Source organism: Ursus maritimus, unplaced genomic scaffold (genome assembly GCF_017311325.1).
Source record: "Ursus maritimus isolate PB19 unplaced genomic scaffold, ASM1731132v1 scaffold_30, whole genome shotgun sequence".
In the NCBI taxonomy this organism is placed as follows: Eukaryota; Metazoa; Chordata; class Mammalia; order Carnivora; family Ursidae; genus Ursus; species Ursus maritimus.
In genome coordinates, this window is record NW_024425564.1 from 8,104,413 (window position 1) to 8,120,940 (window position 16,528).

General features: G+C 47.5%; 2 protein-coding genes across 2 annotated transcripts in view; both read left to right on the forward strand.

Annotated features, from left to right (window-relative positions):
- The window catches only part of ZSCAN23 (zinc finger and SCAN domain containing 23), a 49,847-nt gene extending 36,250 nt beyond the window's left edge, over nt 1-13,597 (forward strand). Inside the window, exon 8 of the mRNA XM_008711519.2 lies at nt 13,581-13,597. The gene's annotated coding sequence lies outside the window, so the exon portion shown is untranslated. The remainder of the gene's footprint in view (nt 1-13,580) is intronic.
- Nucleotides 232-10,684, forward strand: ZSCAN12 (zinc finger and SCAN domain containing 12). The gene is given in 4 exon segments (XM_008711511.2): nt 232-1,238; nt 4,669-4,816; nt 6,225-7,407; nt 7,409-10,684. Coding segments are annotated over 4 exon segments (1,833 nt in total). The 5' UTR covers nt 232-818; the 3' UTR covers nt 7,491-10,684.
- Nucleotides 13,598-16,528: the final 2,931 nt, after the last annotated feature.

A 16,528-nucleotide genomic window follows, 5' to 3' on the forward strand; every position in this document is an offset into this window, starting at 1 on the left:
CCCACCATGGGGCGGGGGCAGCGGGGCGGGGGGCGGGGGGAAAAGCCTCGGACAGAGAGCTGCGACACCTGCCAACTCGCCCGTCTAACTTCCGCGGCCTCGCCCCCTCCCTACGGCTGCGGCGGAAGTGCGCGAACGCCGACCCAGCTCGCTTCCGGCCTTTGTGGGGCGCTGTCGGCGGTGTAAGCTCCGGACCGCTTGGACGCTGCGGCCTTTCGTACCCCAGGCGGGACCCGCGTGCTGGCCTCCCCGGGCCGCGGGGGAGCGAGCGTGCCGCCCTGTCCCGCTCTCGGAGGGCCGTGGGACGCGGCGTGAAGGAGCGGGGGAAGGAGCGGAGGCAGCGCCCGAGGGGCTGGAGTCCTGCGGCGGCTGCGTTGCTGACCGCAGGGTTTCCGCCGGACGTGCGGCCGTTCCAGGAGAAAGGAGACCGATCGAGGATGTCTCCACGTTTTATGATTATTTATTAGCTCTAAATGTTGGATGTACTCCCTTTGAATGCCCTTTATTCTAGGACTCAATGCAGGTGCTTCCTGCCAGGCCGTGCTGTTCGTTTGTAAAATCCTCAGGCCGCTTCACACCTTTTAATCTTTCTCTTTAGATTAGTCTGTTCTTAAGTCTTTTGTAATCGGAGTATTTCCTTGAGTATCGTAAATTAACCTGGAGGTGGCTTGCAAAGCACAGAAGTAAATGTTTAGAATTCTCAGTTTTTGCTTATGGATGTAGCTTGTGTTGAAAGTGACGGCTTCTCCCTCAGGTCCACCCAGGGAGAACTTAACAGGGAATCTTCCTTGCAGCACTGATAAAGCTTTTGCACAGCTATGATGGCATCTGCTTGGGCTCTCCAGGCCCACGAGGACCAGGATGAGCTTTTGGAAGTAAAGATCGAGGAAGAGGAGAAGGAGGAGTATAAGGACACCACCAGGCAGGATCAGAGCCTGCGGAAGAACAACACCCGCAGCAGGGAGGTCTTCCGACAGTACTTCCGGCAGTTCTGCTACCAGGAGACATCTGGACCCCGCGAGGCGCTGAGCCGGCTCCGGGAGCTGTGCCGACGCTGGCTGCAGCCCGAGACCCACAGCAAGGAGCAGATCGTGGAGCTGCTGGTGCTGGAGCAGTTCCTGACCATCCTGCCCGAGGAGCTGCAGGCCTGGGTGCGGGAGCAGCAGCCGGAGAGCGGGGAGGAGGTGGTGACTGTGCTGGAGGATTTAGAGAAAGAGCTGGATGAGCCTGGAGAACAGGTGAGAAAAAAAGATCGCTTTATGATTGAGAAAAGGTGAATTATGGATTTCTAGGCCAGAGTGTGTACAGCTTTGTTTCACAAAGTGTGTTCTTGACACTTCGGTGCATCAGGCCTAGCCTCATGGAAAGTTGGTTAATGTAGTCCTAACTTATTTATAGCTTTTTTGTGGAAGGATCACTTATTTCTGAACCACGCCTCCAGAGTTCTGTTTGATGAAATGCTGCTCAAAAACATGAGTAAGATTTCTAAGAGCAAATGTTAGATCATGGTAACTGGGGTGGGCAGCAGTCTCTTGAAAGGGACATGCTTCTGTTGCACAACAATGTATCCACTTCCCTGCCTCCGTTAAAGGACTAAACAATGTAGAAATCAAAGTCACCACCTTGGAGGAGTGGGAGGTAGGAGCAGAGTGGAAGGTTAGGAGGGAGGGGCCAGGCAGGGATGGGACTACTGGGAGTAGGAGAAAGCTGGTAAGTTGGACAGGTGAGCTGTGTGAGTAGAGGGGTTGAGAACAGAGTCCAGGACTTTGAATATCACCTCTGGAGTTGAGATTTTATTCTGTAGATACAAGCTTCTCAGGTTTTCTGTTTGAGTCATAATGAGCTTCTCTAACCCCAGGATGTAACCGAAGTATGTAGGACCTTGTTCTGTTCTCTTTTGTTTCAACACTGTTAAAAGACAATGGTTCTCACCCAGTGGCAATTTTGTGCCCTACAGGCATCTGGCAATGACTTGGGACATTTTTGGTTGTCATATGGGGGGGGGGGTGCTACTGGCATCTAGTGGCTAATGGGCTAGTGAGACTGCTGCCCACCCACTGCTGCCCACCCAATATCCTACAGTGTGTAGGATAGCTGCATACAACAAAGGATTATCTGACCCAACTTGTCAGTAGAGTCAAGGCTGGGAAGTCTTGCTAAGAAGAATATAAAACAGGGAAATGATAAAACAAGAAGTGCAGCCCAGGGGCGCCTGGGTAGCGCAGTCGTTAAGTGTCTGCCTTTGGCTCAGGGCATGATCCCGGGGTCCTGGGATCGAGCCCCACATCGGGCTCCTCTGCTGGGAGCCTGCTTCTTCCTCTCCCACTCCCCCTGCTTGTGTTCCCTCTCTCGCTGCCTGTCTCTATCTCTGTCAAATAAATAAATAAAAAATCTTAAAAAAAAAAAAAAAGAAGTGCAGCCCAACACTGGGGCATGAAGGAGGAGAGGAGCCTGTGGCAGAAAGATATGACTCTGAGAGAGTTGTGACGGTGAGACTACAAAGGATGAACCATGTCGTAGATAAGTATTAATTGGAAACGATGACAGAAGAGTGAATAGAAAAGGAAGGATGAAGGGAAAACTCTATACTGAGCAATCTCTTCTAGGCTGAGCACTGGGGACTTCTGGCTTGAGAGACTAGCGTGATCCAGGTGCTTCTAACAGAGTTCAAAGGTGTAGGGGAAGGTGGATTGGGGAAAAGTTCATTGGTTCAGGAGACATTTACTGAATGTGGATTTTTGTACCAGGCACCATTCTAAGCACTGGAAACGTAGCCGTGAACAAAGCGCAGAAGTTGCTTCTGTCTCATCGATAGATTCTAGTCAAATGAGAGGAGGAAGACAGTAAACGGGGGTGCTGAGTCACTGGAGAGTTTGGAACAGAAGAGAGGTTTAACCTGACCTAAATTTTAAAAATAATCACTCCAGCCACTCTGTTGGCAGAGTTGTTCATTGGGGCTGGTGGTCGGGGTGCGGGAGGCTGAGGGGTCAAAGACAGAAGCAGGGAGACAGGTTCAGCACCAATCCAGGCAGCAGGTGCTCGCGGCTGGGACCAGAGCAGTAGCGTGGAAGTGGTGACACGCGATTGGATCCTGCCTCTTCTGGAGGTAGCACTTGGTTTGTTTTTCTGTAGGATGTGGGATATGAGAGAAAGTGAGTTTAGGATTCGGCTAAGGTTTTTGTTCTGAGCGTCACGACTTGTGGATCCATCAGTCATGGAGATGGTAAAGGCTGGGAGAGAGGAAGGTTTGGAGTCAGGACTGGGATCAAGGGTTACTAGGTTTTTGGACATGTTGATTTTGAGATTCCTATTAGAATCCACCTGGAAAAGTTGAGCAGGCAACTGGGTATAACAAGCTGGATTTGGTGGAGGGATCTGTGCTAGAAATGCAAAATTGGCACTTGTCAGAATATGGATGATATTTAAGGCTATGAGACAAAGGGAGGTCATCAGGGCAGTGGAAACGGAGAAGGAGTGGCCAGGGAGACAGGAAGAGAACCAGAAGAAAGAAGGGGATTCTCAAGTGCGGGCAGAAGTAGTGTGGTTTTAAACATGTTGAGTTTGTTTTGCCAACCAGCCCCTTCCCTCAAAGCACACTAGGGGCAGCTAAGGGAATTTACACTTGATTTCTGAGGCCTTGCCAGAGATGTGCGGATAGAAGGCACAGCCCACTGTACTGGCCTTCTCCTCCCTCCACATTCAAAGTTGAAACATCTTTTTCTGTCCATCTCAGCATCCTGCTGATTTTGGCTCTTATGGCCAAATTTTGGCTCTTAACCTCTTCTGGGCAGAGGTTACCCAATGCACCTGTGTTGGAATAGAGGCAGTGTGCAGTGATTTGTTATTTACAGAATGTAGGCACTGGAGGGGATTGGGGAGCAGTTTGAGGGCCTGGTGTAGCTGTGCCCCCCGCCAGGGGCTTTGTGCGCACAGTGCCATGTAGTCCAAGTAACCAGCCCCAGCTCACAGAGCTCCTGGACTAAGACACAGACTAAGGAACGAGAGTGGTCCCAGATCCCTGCGTTTCACACCCCACTGGGGAGCCCTGTTATTTTTAAATACAAGGGGAATGATTCCGTGCAGGCATGGAAGCTACAGAGTGGCTTAAACTGCTAAATAAATGAGTTCGTTGCAGGAGCAGGGGTCAGGGGTGCAGGAAGGGATGGGGCTGAAGGCAAGAGTGGAGAGAAAAAGGCCTCTTCCTCTAAGTGGAAGTAAGTAAGTGTGTGGGGGGGGGGGTGGAGGGAGAGATGAAATGAAGGGTGGGTGATCTCTCATGTGACCATGACCTTGGACAAGGAGAAAACAAGGTCATCTCCTGGAAGGAGGTGGGGTGGGAGCCTGGAAGGGCACAGTCTGTAGGGAACAGCTTCTGGAGCCTATGTGGAAGAGATTTCCCCTCCTTCCGCCTCCCCCTGTCGTTCCTTTGTTTTCTTCTGCCTTTCTCCGAGCATAAATGAGGTGAAGGTGGTACAACCACCATTGTTTAGCTGTGAAGACCAGGAGAAAGGAAGGTTTCTCAGAGGAGGTGCCGTGAGGAGGGATACAGCAGGCTGGTGTCTGGAAGGAAGTTGATGCATCAGAGAGCTGGGTGTCACTGCCATGGATCGTGTACTCTTATGTGCTGTTCACAGACTGTGTGTGTGAGCTGTGTCTCGTTTGCCACAGGTCTCAGTCCACACTGAGGAACAGGACCAGCCCTTGCAGGAGGTGGCCCCTATGGGAACAGAACAGGAGCCCAGCATGTCCCTCCCCCCTCTGATGGCGCAGCTCAAGTGTGAGTCTCCGGAACCTGAAGTCCAGCTGGGGGAGCAAGGTACGGAAGACAGAGCCGTCTTGGGAGGAAGGGGAGGACGGGCTGGCCCTGGACAACGGGCTGGCCCAGGACACCAGGCCTCTGGGGCATGCTGTGCTGTTTGTGATCATTAGAGTCAGGAAGTCTCTCCTGCACAGACTCTCAGCCGCTTTGGTTTGTCATTCTTCAGTTCTTGTTTTATCTTTATATTTAAATATTTTTCCTGAATTCTTGCACTGTTTTATTTGATTTAGTCCTTCTGATAGTTATTTTAGTCCTTGTACTGATTTCACTGCTTTTTAGTCCCATTTAATTTAGTCCTTCTGATAGTTATTTTCCCTTGTACTGATTTCACTGCTTTTTCTACTAGTGTCTTCACTTTGGCTGTATCCTTCCTCCTTCAGTTAAGAAGCCTCTGCCCCACGATGTCTGTAGTTATCAGACAGTTCAGGAAAAAATGTATATGTGTGTGTACGCTTACAAAGAGAAGGCACAACAAAGCAAATGTGGCAGAATGTTATAAGTTGGTGAATGGGTGAAAGACCCCATATCTTTTTTATCTCTACTTTGTCTATATTTATTCTTTTCCATTTAATTTTTTAAAATAGGTAAAAATTCATATAATTCAAAAACAAAAATTTAAAGTTATCCAGTGAAAAGTTTTCATTCCCCTCCGTTCCCTCAGCTGTCTGGTCTCCTCCAGCCCTGAAGTAGGTTGTCACTGTTTTCAGTTCTTGTGTGTCCTTCTCTTTAGAGATATATATGTTTTTCATATTCAAACAAATACCTTTTCTTCTCGTTATCACTAGGATGGTAAAAGCTTGCATTTTTTATTTCTTAACAGCAGGTTAATAGTAAAATGTGTGGATGAACCACACAGTTAACTTATCGATCCCCCAAGTTGTCCCCAGTGTTTTACTGTCACAGGTGGGGCTGTGGTGAATGGGTGTGAGTACGTTTGCAGTATAAATTCCTGCATGTGGAATTACTAGGCCAAAGGTTAAATCCATTTGTAATTTCGATGGATATTGTCACGTTGCCCTCTGTAAAGCCAGGGTTAGTTTACGCTCCCACTGAGAACGTGTGACACCCTTTCATGAACACGGTGTCACATCATACTGATGGGCAGGATGATGGGTGAAAATTGTGTCTCGATATTGTTTAAATTTGCTTTTCCCTTACTTTGAGGTGGAACATCTTACGTTTAAGAGCTATTGTATTTCCTTTCCTGGAGGCAGTCAGCTTTTCTTTTGCCCAGTTTCTATTGGGTTATTGGTCTTTTCCATGACAATTTTTGGAGGACTTTATGTATTATGTCTGTCCTGTGTTCTAATGCCATTTCATAGTCCTGCAGAAACTCTAGGTTCTTATGTATTTTTCACCGAATAACCTTATGTTGTAAACTAGTTGATTTGGCGATCCATTGTAGTTTCAGGTGTTGAGACTGGAAATGAATACAGGAATTTAAAGCAGGAAGTTTCTGAAGAAGTGGAACCATATGGGAACGTGTCTAGATTTGAAAGCCAAGTGTCCTGGCCTGCTCGGTGCAGAACAGCTGATGAATCTGAAGCAAAAACAGAACAGTCTTCTGGGCACTCCAGGGAAGGTGAACAATCTATGGGTGATGAAAACAGAGTCAATCTGACTGAACAGCAGAGGGTCTGTCTGGGAGAAAAACCTCACGAGTGCGAGGAGTGTGGGAAAGCCTTTAGTCAGCACTCGCGCCTCGTGGAACATCAGAGAGTCCACACTGCAGACAGGCCCTACAAATGTGAGGAATGTGGAAAAACTTTCCGTGGGAGAACTGTGCTTATTCGGCACAAAATAATACACACTGGAGAGAAGCCATATAAATGTAACGAGTGTGGCAAAGCCTTTGGCCGGTGGTCAGCTCTGAACCAACATCAGAGACTTCACACAGGAGAGAAGCACTACCACTGTAATGAGTGTGGCAAAGCCTTTAGCCAGAAAGCAGGCCTCTTCCACCATCTCAAGATCCACACACGAGACAAACCGTACCACTGTACTCAGTGTAATAAAAGTTTTAGTCGGCGCTCGACACTTACTCAGCACCAAGGCGTTCACACTGGGGCGAAGCCCTACGAGTGCAGCGAGTGTGGAAAAGCCTTTGTTTATAACTCATCCCTTGTTTCCCACCAGGAGATCCACCACAAAGAAAAGTGCCATCAGTGTAAAGAATGTGGGAAATCCTTCAGTCAGAGTGGCCTTGTTCAGCATCAGAGGATCCATACTGGGAAGAAATCTTACAAGTGTGATGTATGTGGAAAAGCCTTTATTCAGAGGACGAGTCTTACAGAACATCAGCGAATTCACACTGGGGAAAGACCGTATAAATGTGATAAGTGCGGGAAGGCTTTCACTCAAAGATCAGTCCTCACGGAACATCAGAGAATCCACACTGGAGAGAGGCCCTACAAGTGCGATGAGTGTGGGAATGCCTTCCGAGGAATCACCAGCCTCATTCAGCATCAGAGAATCCACACTGGGGAGAAACCCTACCAATGTGATGAATGTGGCAAAGCCTTCAGACAGAGGTCAGATCTTAGTAAACACCAGAGAATCCATACTAGAGGTGGTCCCTGTGAATGTAAAGTGTGGGGAATTGTTCAGGCAGACCTCAGCTCTTACTCAACATCAGACCGACCACAGAGGAGAAAAACCTGTTTCTCTGTGATGACTACAGGGAAGCTGTGTCACAGAGTGCAGGCTGCAGAGAAATCCTAGCTTTGAAGTCATTTAGGGCAAAACGCCAGTCACTGTTGCTATGAGGAAACCTCAGATATTTTATAAAGAATTCCCTGTGTGCTGCCCGTTCTCTCAGGTGCTGTGGAGATCAAGAAACAGAACACCAAAGTCCTCTTCTCTGAAGTTTACAGTCTAGTTTGGGATAGCTAAGATCCACGTGTGAGGTTAGGTAAGACTGCAGCAGGACGGGAGGACTGATGATGCGAGTCCTGTGTCTTGGAAGTGGCACGTTGCGCACAGTAAGTGCTGTCCATCCGGGAGGACGGACCACCGATGCCTCGGGGTCAGGAAAGCTCTTAGTGACCATAAGGGTTGGATGGGCAGAATTGGAAGGCAAAATGGAAACCATTTAGGGTAAAGGAAATGCAGGCAGAGGTAAGAATGCTCGTGGTTTGGAAGCATCCAGGCCAGCCTGAGGTGGAGAGGCAGTTCGGAGTCCATTTGGATGGGAGTACGCTGGCAGCAGAGCTTAGGGACAGACTGTGGGAGGGCGAGAGTGCCTCTTAGAAAACGCTTTTCTGACTTCATTCCTGAAATAGCGCTGTAACTTGAAATTACCATCCGTTGTAAAGGTGAGGATGCTGTTGCACACGGAGATGGTGACGTAGCTGCAGTGTCACAAGGGAAGGACCAGGCACCGAAGTGTAGGTCTCCACCTTCAAGTCCTGTCTGTTGTGGGGATTCCTCCACTTCGCTGAACATCAGAGTCGCGTGTGGAGCTTGTTTAAAATGCCCACGTCCTACTCACAGACATTCTGCTTCATTAAGTCTGGGGTAGGGGCCGAGAATCTTCATTTTTGTCGCCGGTCGCCTGATTCTGCAACTCGAGAAACACTGCCTTGACTCCCAGCTGCCTTCATGGTTGCCTGTGGCGTGCGGACGCATGAACCCAGTCCTGTAACCAGGGACCGCTGCTGGTTTATGGCATAAGGGAAGCCCGACAGGACAGGTGCCACCAGTACTTTAGAATGAACAGGGAACCTGACCACTGTCCACCTGCAAGGGCTTGAGGATGGCCTTTCCACCTCTTCAAATTTAAGGGTGTCAAAATAGGAGACCTACATTTGAAGGCTCCCTGGGTCATCTGAGCACGAGGCTGTGTGTCCAGTTAGGGGAGGGTGCTAGTGTTCTCTGTTTGGCTCATAACCTCTTTTTCCCCAATTACATAGTTCGCATGTTCTGAATTCCCTAATAACTCCTCTTCAGAACTGGTTTACAATTTTTTGGTTTGTATACCTTCTTGAGCACATAAAAGAGCCAAAGATTAGTGACTCTGTCCCTTGGGACTTGTGGAAACACAGGTGAACCAGTAACTGGTTGACTTTACTCCTGTTTTACTGAGTAGCCAGTTTGGTCCTGGATGAGGGCCTGTGATGACTGCGGATAAGTTGGCAGCCACAGAGAGGCACACATGGCTCCTGGTCTGTTTATCTTTTTATTCTCGGAGACTATTTTTAACCTTCACTGAGCTGTCCTCTGATTTCCTTCCCTTGCTACCTTGCCAGGGCAGACTATAATTTCTGGGACTACCTCCCCACCCCGCCTCATCCCATACAACTCCAGGATCCTCTCCATCCCTCGCTTCTAGCCGGTTAGTGGGTTTGAAGTGGTGAGACAGAAAGGGGAGGGGAGAAACAGGCGTAATTACCGTTCTTTACTCCTGACTGCCATTGTATCCAGCCCTGTGTCTGTATCCCATCTCTTTCCTGCTCCTATAATGTACTCTGCCCCCTGTCCCTACGGCCCCTCTCTCTTGCCCCTCTACTGTAGCCCTATTCAGAACATAAGAGTATCATCACTGGTTTGGAACCAGAAGAGTCCCTGGAGAAAGAGCTATGTAGCTTCTAAGCTGTAAGTGTGAGCACATTTTCCCATAAAAATACTAATGGTATTAGTACTATAATTTAGGCATATTATGACATAATGTGTCAGATTTGCTTTTGGGATTGGAATTCACATGATCATGGGAAAACATCCTGAGTTCACAACAGAGGAAAGCAAACGAACATTTGAAAACTCAATCACACATTGAGGACTCTATTAGTTGTTTATCCTCAGACCAACATGGGAGCTACATACATGAGACACTGAGGCAGCGAGGGTTGGGTAAATAATTTTTTACATCCAAAGGACAGTTTATTGCCCCGAGTGAGCCTGAGAGCTCTGAGCTGTGTGTGTTCCTGTTCCCTTCCCCAGCTCACCCTGCCTTGCCTTTCTCACTCTTGCAAGCTCCTCGCAGCTTAGTGATGAGAACCCGTATGAGCATGTCCTCTTCACCAGCTCATGCTATTTGTGCTCGTCACCTGATCTGCTTTCAGACATGGTATCCAAACAAGTACTCTTCAGAGTCCCTTAGCCTCTCTTGAATCCTCCTGCTCACTGGAACACGATTTTTATTTTAAACGTGCTTTCTGTTCACAGTGCTCTTACAGGTTATGCAGTTCATCTTCCGCTTAACGTGTTCTCAACACAGACGCGTTCCTCCACTTGCCTCTAACGCCTTTAATTGCCTAATATAAAGTAGCCATAGACAGAGACCCAGAACAGCAGGATGTGCTGTATCCTATATAATACACAGTTCATAACTTGTTTAAAAATAAAGATGGGAGTTTTGTTCTGGTTGTTTCTTGTGCTTAAATATAGTTGCAGTACCAAGAAAGGGTGGGGTGTTGTGGAATTTCCAGGTAGGCATCAAAGTTGTCAAACTATCCAGGATAAGGAGAAAATAGAGTATGATAACTGGAGCTAAATTGGCAACACAGAAGTAGAAGGCGCTGAGGGGAAAGTGGAGGACATGGTTAGATATGAAATTGGGGAGTGCGGCAAACAGAGTGATGAAGTGATGAAGTCCAGAGTGCATCTTTATGGATAAAAGGTAGATGTGGCCTAACAGGGACAGGATCCAGGAAATCAGGATCCTTTGAAGCAGCTTACCCTTGTGGATTTTGAAACCATCAACAATAACAGGCAGTAGGATGGAAAGGAAAAATGTGAAATTGAAGCAAGTCCAAGGTAGAAATAACGTCAGTCAAGAGTTGTAACATAACAGCCAGGTTGAGAAACTGGTGTTAACACTCAAATCACGAAGCAGTGGCTTAGAAATAAAGTTAAGGATGATAGTGAGATTGACTGGCTTCTCTTTTCTAATCGATTCAAGATAAACAAGATACTGAGTGTTTTACGACAAAAAGCTCCTGGAGAGGTTGGGGGAGAATCAAATTCCTAACGCAATAAAAAGTGAAGGGGGCTTTGAATAAAGAGTAACCTGACAAACAGAGGTTGCAGGGGATGTAATAGAAGGGGACTGCAAAGGGAAGGAAGCTGCCCCCCCTTCCAAAAAAACCCCAGTTGTTTGAAGGGGTTGCTGGAATTTTAAGTGTGAGGTAGAAGCTGAGGAAACAATGGGATTGAGCAGGGCTCTGAATTGAGAAATGTCAGTTGTGGGGTAAGGCCAGCAGTGGAGAGCAGGTCCACACTCCTGTACTCTGAACAGAAGTAGCCTCTTGTTATGTCCCATAGATTATTCATTATAGAGTTCTTACAGTCAAAACAGAGCCCTTATTGGCTGTCTTTGGGAGTCGAGAACAGGATATGTCTTACTAAAACATCTTATTAAGGGCCTGGCATTACTAAGCGCTTTATTTTATTTTTAGCTGGAGAAACAAATCAGTTTTGAATTGAAGCTGCCTGAGGTCACAAAGTTAGTATGTGGTGGAGCCAAGCTTTGAACCCAGGCAACCCAAATCTAGAGCCCACGCTTACTGTTTATTTCAGTTGAAGGAACCCTGTGTTGCAGTGGTAATCAATGTCTTGAGTAATTATCTGTGGAAGCTTTTCTACTCCTGTCATTCTCAGAGATACTGCAGAAATCCCGGAGTCCTAGGTCCAGGCACCCAAGGTAATGATATCACCACCCTCTCTGCACACCAAATCCTGGATCAGATTTGGCCAGTGTAACATGAACTTAATGCTTGTTGCCTACACTAAGGAGGGTGTCCACAGGAGACATTCCACTAAAAATGGGCTCTTTATAGGAAAGTATCACCCTCTGTTAGGACAGAATATGGGATTTTTGTCAGTCTTCATTAATACAAATCGTAAAGATGTAGATGTTCCATTATGGATCTATCCAATACGCATATGGATCTATTCTTGATCAGGGTTTTATATTGGTAGCTAACACCACTTCTAGGATTAAAAGAAATGGGTAATTATATAAAAATAGTTCTTTCAGGTACCTCTCCTGATTCCATAAGCCCAAAATTTGAGCAACAAGCTGCCCTATTCAACTTAGGGATAATCATTTGATAACCTTGAATTAGATATTCTCAACTTTCATCCTTTCACATGAAATGAAAAGTTCTCAGATCACAGTCCCTCTAGCAGTTCATTTGATTGGAATTTCTTTGGATCCTCTCTCACGCCAAATGGCCTTGCACATTTTTATACATGTATAGTATTTTTTATATCTATAAAGTACGTATGAATATATTTTATAAAACTATGTGTTGTACATAGGCTTCATTTGATACATGTAATTTGGTTCTGACCCAGCCGGCCGTGATGAGTGAACTCAGTTGAGGGGCCCTTGGCTCACACTGTAAGACCATCATTACGAGCCAGAGGTCTTCCCGATTTCGTGGAAACCACTGACTTCACCCACAGTTGCAGGTCTGAAAGCCCGTCGGGCAGGGCCCCCAGAGCTGCCCCCCAGCACGGCTGAAGGTGACTTCGGGGGCGGCATGTTGTGCGCGTCACCGCAGCGCACGCGGCTGCTCCTGGGTGTCCCGAGGACGACCTCTACGGGGACGTCATTTGTCACCTGTGACTTACGGTTAGATCCTGACCGGCTCTTCGGGCTTGAGAGCATGTTTTACCTCATGAGCGGGCGCCTCCGTCGTGCCTGCTTCAGTGGTGGTGGTCTCGTCATTTCACACGCGCTAAAAAGGTGGCAGTTTCTGTAGTCAGGCCGAGTTCTGGCAAGTGACGTGCCTCCCCCAGGGAAAGCGGCGACAGAAGCGGCCAGACTGGGCGTCGGGGCGGGGGGGTAGCTGGGTTATGCGTACAGGGCTTCGCGCCGGTGAGGTGCTCGTAGCCCCGCGGGCGCCGCCGCCGCAGCTGCGCCGCGGCTCCTCAGCGCGGAGGGCGCAGCCGTCGTTCGCGCGCCTTGTCCCGGCAGCGTGGGCCCCACGCACGTCGGCCGCCGCCGGGAGGCTCTGCGGGGCGGGGACGCCGCCAGGCAACCACCGAGAGGACAGAGCCTCCCGATTCCTAGAGGAGACCGGCCGGCTCCGCGGCGGGGGCTGCAGCCGGCCCGGAAGCACGAGCGCCGGAGCCCGGGCGCGCACCTGTGCGGGGGCGGGGCGCAGCCTCTCCCGCACCCTGGGACTCCGGGGGGTCAGGGGTAGGGTCCGACGACGGAGAGTCGCGAGGGAGTCAAGGGTGGCTTCCAAGTTTTGAGTTGTATTAGGATTCCTGGGCTGTTGAGAGAAGGAAGGTCTGGGGTCCCGGTTTTGTAAAAGGAAAGTGGGGTTGGTGGGGGAGGTGGTCTGACTCCCGACCCTCCCTGCAGTAGATGAGGCGACGCTGGAGTGCAAGAAAAGGCTTAGAAGCCACTTACTGCTGTGAGTTAGCAAATGATAGCTCTGTACCACAGTATCATTCAACTGTCAGTGGGATTATAATAGTACCTATTTGTAGTCACTTTTAAGTAAATATTAGCTGTTATTTTCTCATTTCTGATATTACTTTCCTGTTTATTCGGGATTCTCTGAAGGGGAGAACCCAAGGGAAGAGGGTCATGGTCTTCCAAGTTTTATTAACAAACGTTTAGGAAGTAAAACATTTTAGCACGGGGTGCTGGCTAATAATTTGCAGAGGCCCTCCCACTCCCCTAAGTCATTTAGCTTCCTGTCAAAGTTCCTTTTTCTTTCAGTGCCTTGTCCGGGTAGTGAGTTCTTGGGTAAAAGAGCTAAACAAAAGTTAGAGTTTCTGTTAACAGTGTTATTTTATGCCCCAGGAAGAAGACTAGCTACAAGGAAATACTTCTGAAAAACTCGTGTGAACCCCAGGCTGGAGTGAATCTCCTCCTGAGTGCTCTCATTCCAGAATGGCGGTCCTCCTGTGGGAAGGTCCCTAATAGTGACTGATGGCAGAGGGAGAGGGCTGTGCCTGGGACCACGCTGGCAAAGAAGTCATGGATAGTCCTTCAGACTTCAAGTTGCTACTACAGGAGATAGCTACCTGGGCCTCCCAGGACTGTCAGAAGACTCAGAGAGCTTTGCCTACAGTTGCTGAGACCACAAACACACCGAGGAGCAGGTGCTGAAGCAGGTCCTGACACCTCGCTGGGTTGCTGCAGACTCAGGCAGGGATGATACCCAGAATGTGAAGAAGAGGCATCACTTATGCTAGAGAAGTTGGAGACAGCTTGGAGGAGAAGCCACCAGGTGGGAAGGGTTGGGATATCACTTATGTTATGGCTTGAGTGGTGGAAGCCCTTTGGAATAGCAGAGAAGGCAGCAAAACTGAACTTTAGGATCCATGTCTCCGCAGCCAAAACCCAGCACCACCCTCATGGGCTTTAATTCCCCTTGGGATTCATGTGCACCTCCAGAAAGTTCTTCCATATTGCGCTGTTGTTTGGGCGTTTTTACGGAGAGTTTAACTTCCAATTCAGTTTTCCAAGACCAGCTTCATCCCATTGCCTTTAGGGTCCAGCCTAAAGGATAGAACAGGAAATGCTTATGGCAGAGAGAGTACTTTGGAATCCAGGGTTTCAAGTGCAGCCTGTTAAGACCCTGTCATAGTTTGACTTTTGAGCATTATTGCCGTTTGAAATGGAAAGCCAATGAGAAAGGGTGTCTGCAGAGAAAGGAGATCCTTGAAAGGAAGCTTTTTAGAATTCTCAGTAATGTCCTTTCCCTCGAAAACTTACCCCTACCCATCATCTCCTTCTCATTATCTGCCCAATTCTTGAGGTAGAAACTCTCAGTCATATTTGCGAGGGGTTTTGTTTGGTTTGTTTGGACCTATTCAACTAATTTAACTTCACCGTGCTGCTTTTTTCCTATGTTTTAGTCCTGAACATTACTGAAAAAGTTATTTTCCCCACTTTAGTTTTTCCATATCAAAACTGTATTTTGAAACTGTTCTAGTTGTTGCTTCAAGTTAACTTTTATCATATACCACTGTTCACTGACTCAGTAAATGTTTGTGGAGCATTCTGCTTGTCTATAGTAGTGGCCTAGGTACATTTCAGTTGGTATAAATGGTCCTTTTAACTCACACTAATAAATTAAAATTTCTCTTGATTTCTTGATACTCCATTTTTCATCTCTGGATTCAAACTGATCTCCCCTTTTTTGATTATACCTTCCTAATTCTTTGTCACATTTTGTGAGAAAATCTTCCATGTTCTTCCAGACTTTCTGCCCAGCTGTCTTCTCCTCACCCAAACTGGAACCTTGCGTGCCTTTTTGGGCACTTCGCCAAATTGAGATGACAGTTCAGATACATTTAGAAAAGGCATGCACTTTAGATAAAACTGGGTTTTATTTTTATCACTGTTCTTCATCTTAAGTCTCAGCAGAAGAGACAACTGACATTTGAATTGTCTGTGCATTTTTTTTTAGATGGTGTTACTGAGAATGAAAATAAGGACTTGTCTCCAACATAAAACAATTCTGAAGATGCTACATCTTCTGGTGGGATCTCTGTAGAACTTTAACACCTGTGCAGTAAGTGTAGGAAAAGCTTTAGTCGCTGTTGAGTGTTCACTCAGCATTAGGGATTCCAGATGCCAAAGAGAATCTCTTTGAGAACAAGTTTGGAAAGGCTTTTGTTTAGAGTGGGTCCCTCCTTTCCCACCAGGAGATCCACCACCTGGAAAAATGCTCAGTGTAAGGAATGTGGGGAAGCTTTTGGTTATACATCAGGGAATCACATAAAGGAGAGACTGCAGAGATGTGATGACTCTGAGGAGGCCTTCCTCAGCACAGAAACCTCACAGAACCTTACAAGAAGTAAAGAGGAACGCCTTCACCCACGAGTCAGGATTGACAGTGCACTGGAGCGTCTACACAGGAGAGAAATCTAATAAATGTGATGATGTGGAAATGCTTTGCGTGGAATCACCAGCTTTATTCAGCATTGGAGAATTCACACTACGGGGAAACGCAGATAGCGTGATGAGTATGGAAGTCTTCAGACAGTGGTTAGACCTTGGTAAATATCAGTGAATCCACATCAGACAAGTTCTTATAAATGAGAGGATCGCGGGAAGTTGACTGGACAGAGACCAAGTCTCCACAACAGAATCTCCACAATATTGGAAAATTAATTTAATTAATGTAAATGGGTGAGTTGTATGGGGAATGGGTATTCTTAATTGCCCAATTTAGCCAGTAAAAACATTCAGTGAATGCCTCAGGTCAAGAAAAGGAAAGGTCAGCAGTTCTTTGCTTTCTAGAGGAGTCTATAGCTGTAAGCAACAAGGACGTTTGAAGTAAGTTGCATCCCTGCATCCCAGGACTTGTGATACTGTCTCCTGGATGACTGTGCACACATGTTACTCCCAGGCCTGCTCTAATCTCGTAGCTTTAATTCATTCAACAAGAGTAGATTATTGTCTACTATTACATTTTATTTTCTTTATGACCTAAATAGGTTTGTGTCTGTATCCCAGGACACAAAAATCCCATTTATAAAGTTTCAGTACATGTAGTGAACCACATCATTAATTTGTTGGACACTTTCCTAAATTTGAGACTGCTTTTTTTTTTAAGATTTTACTTATTCATTTGACAGAGCAGGGGGAGTGGCAGGCAGAGGGAGAGGGAGAAGCAGGCTCCCCACAGAGCGAGGGGAGCCCAATGTGGGACTCGATCCCAGGACCCCAGGATCATGACCTGAGCTGAAGGCAGTCGCTTAACCAAGTGAGCCACCGAAGCACCCCTTGAGACTGCT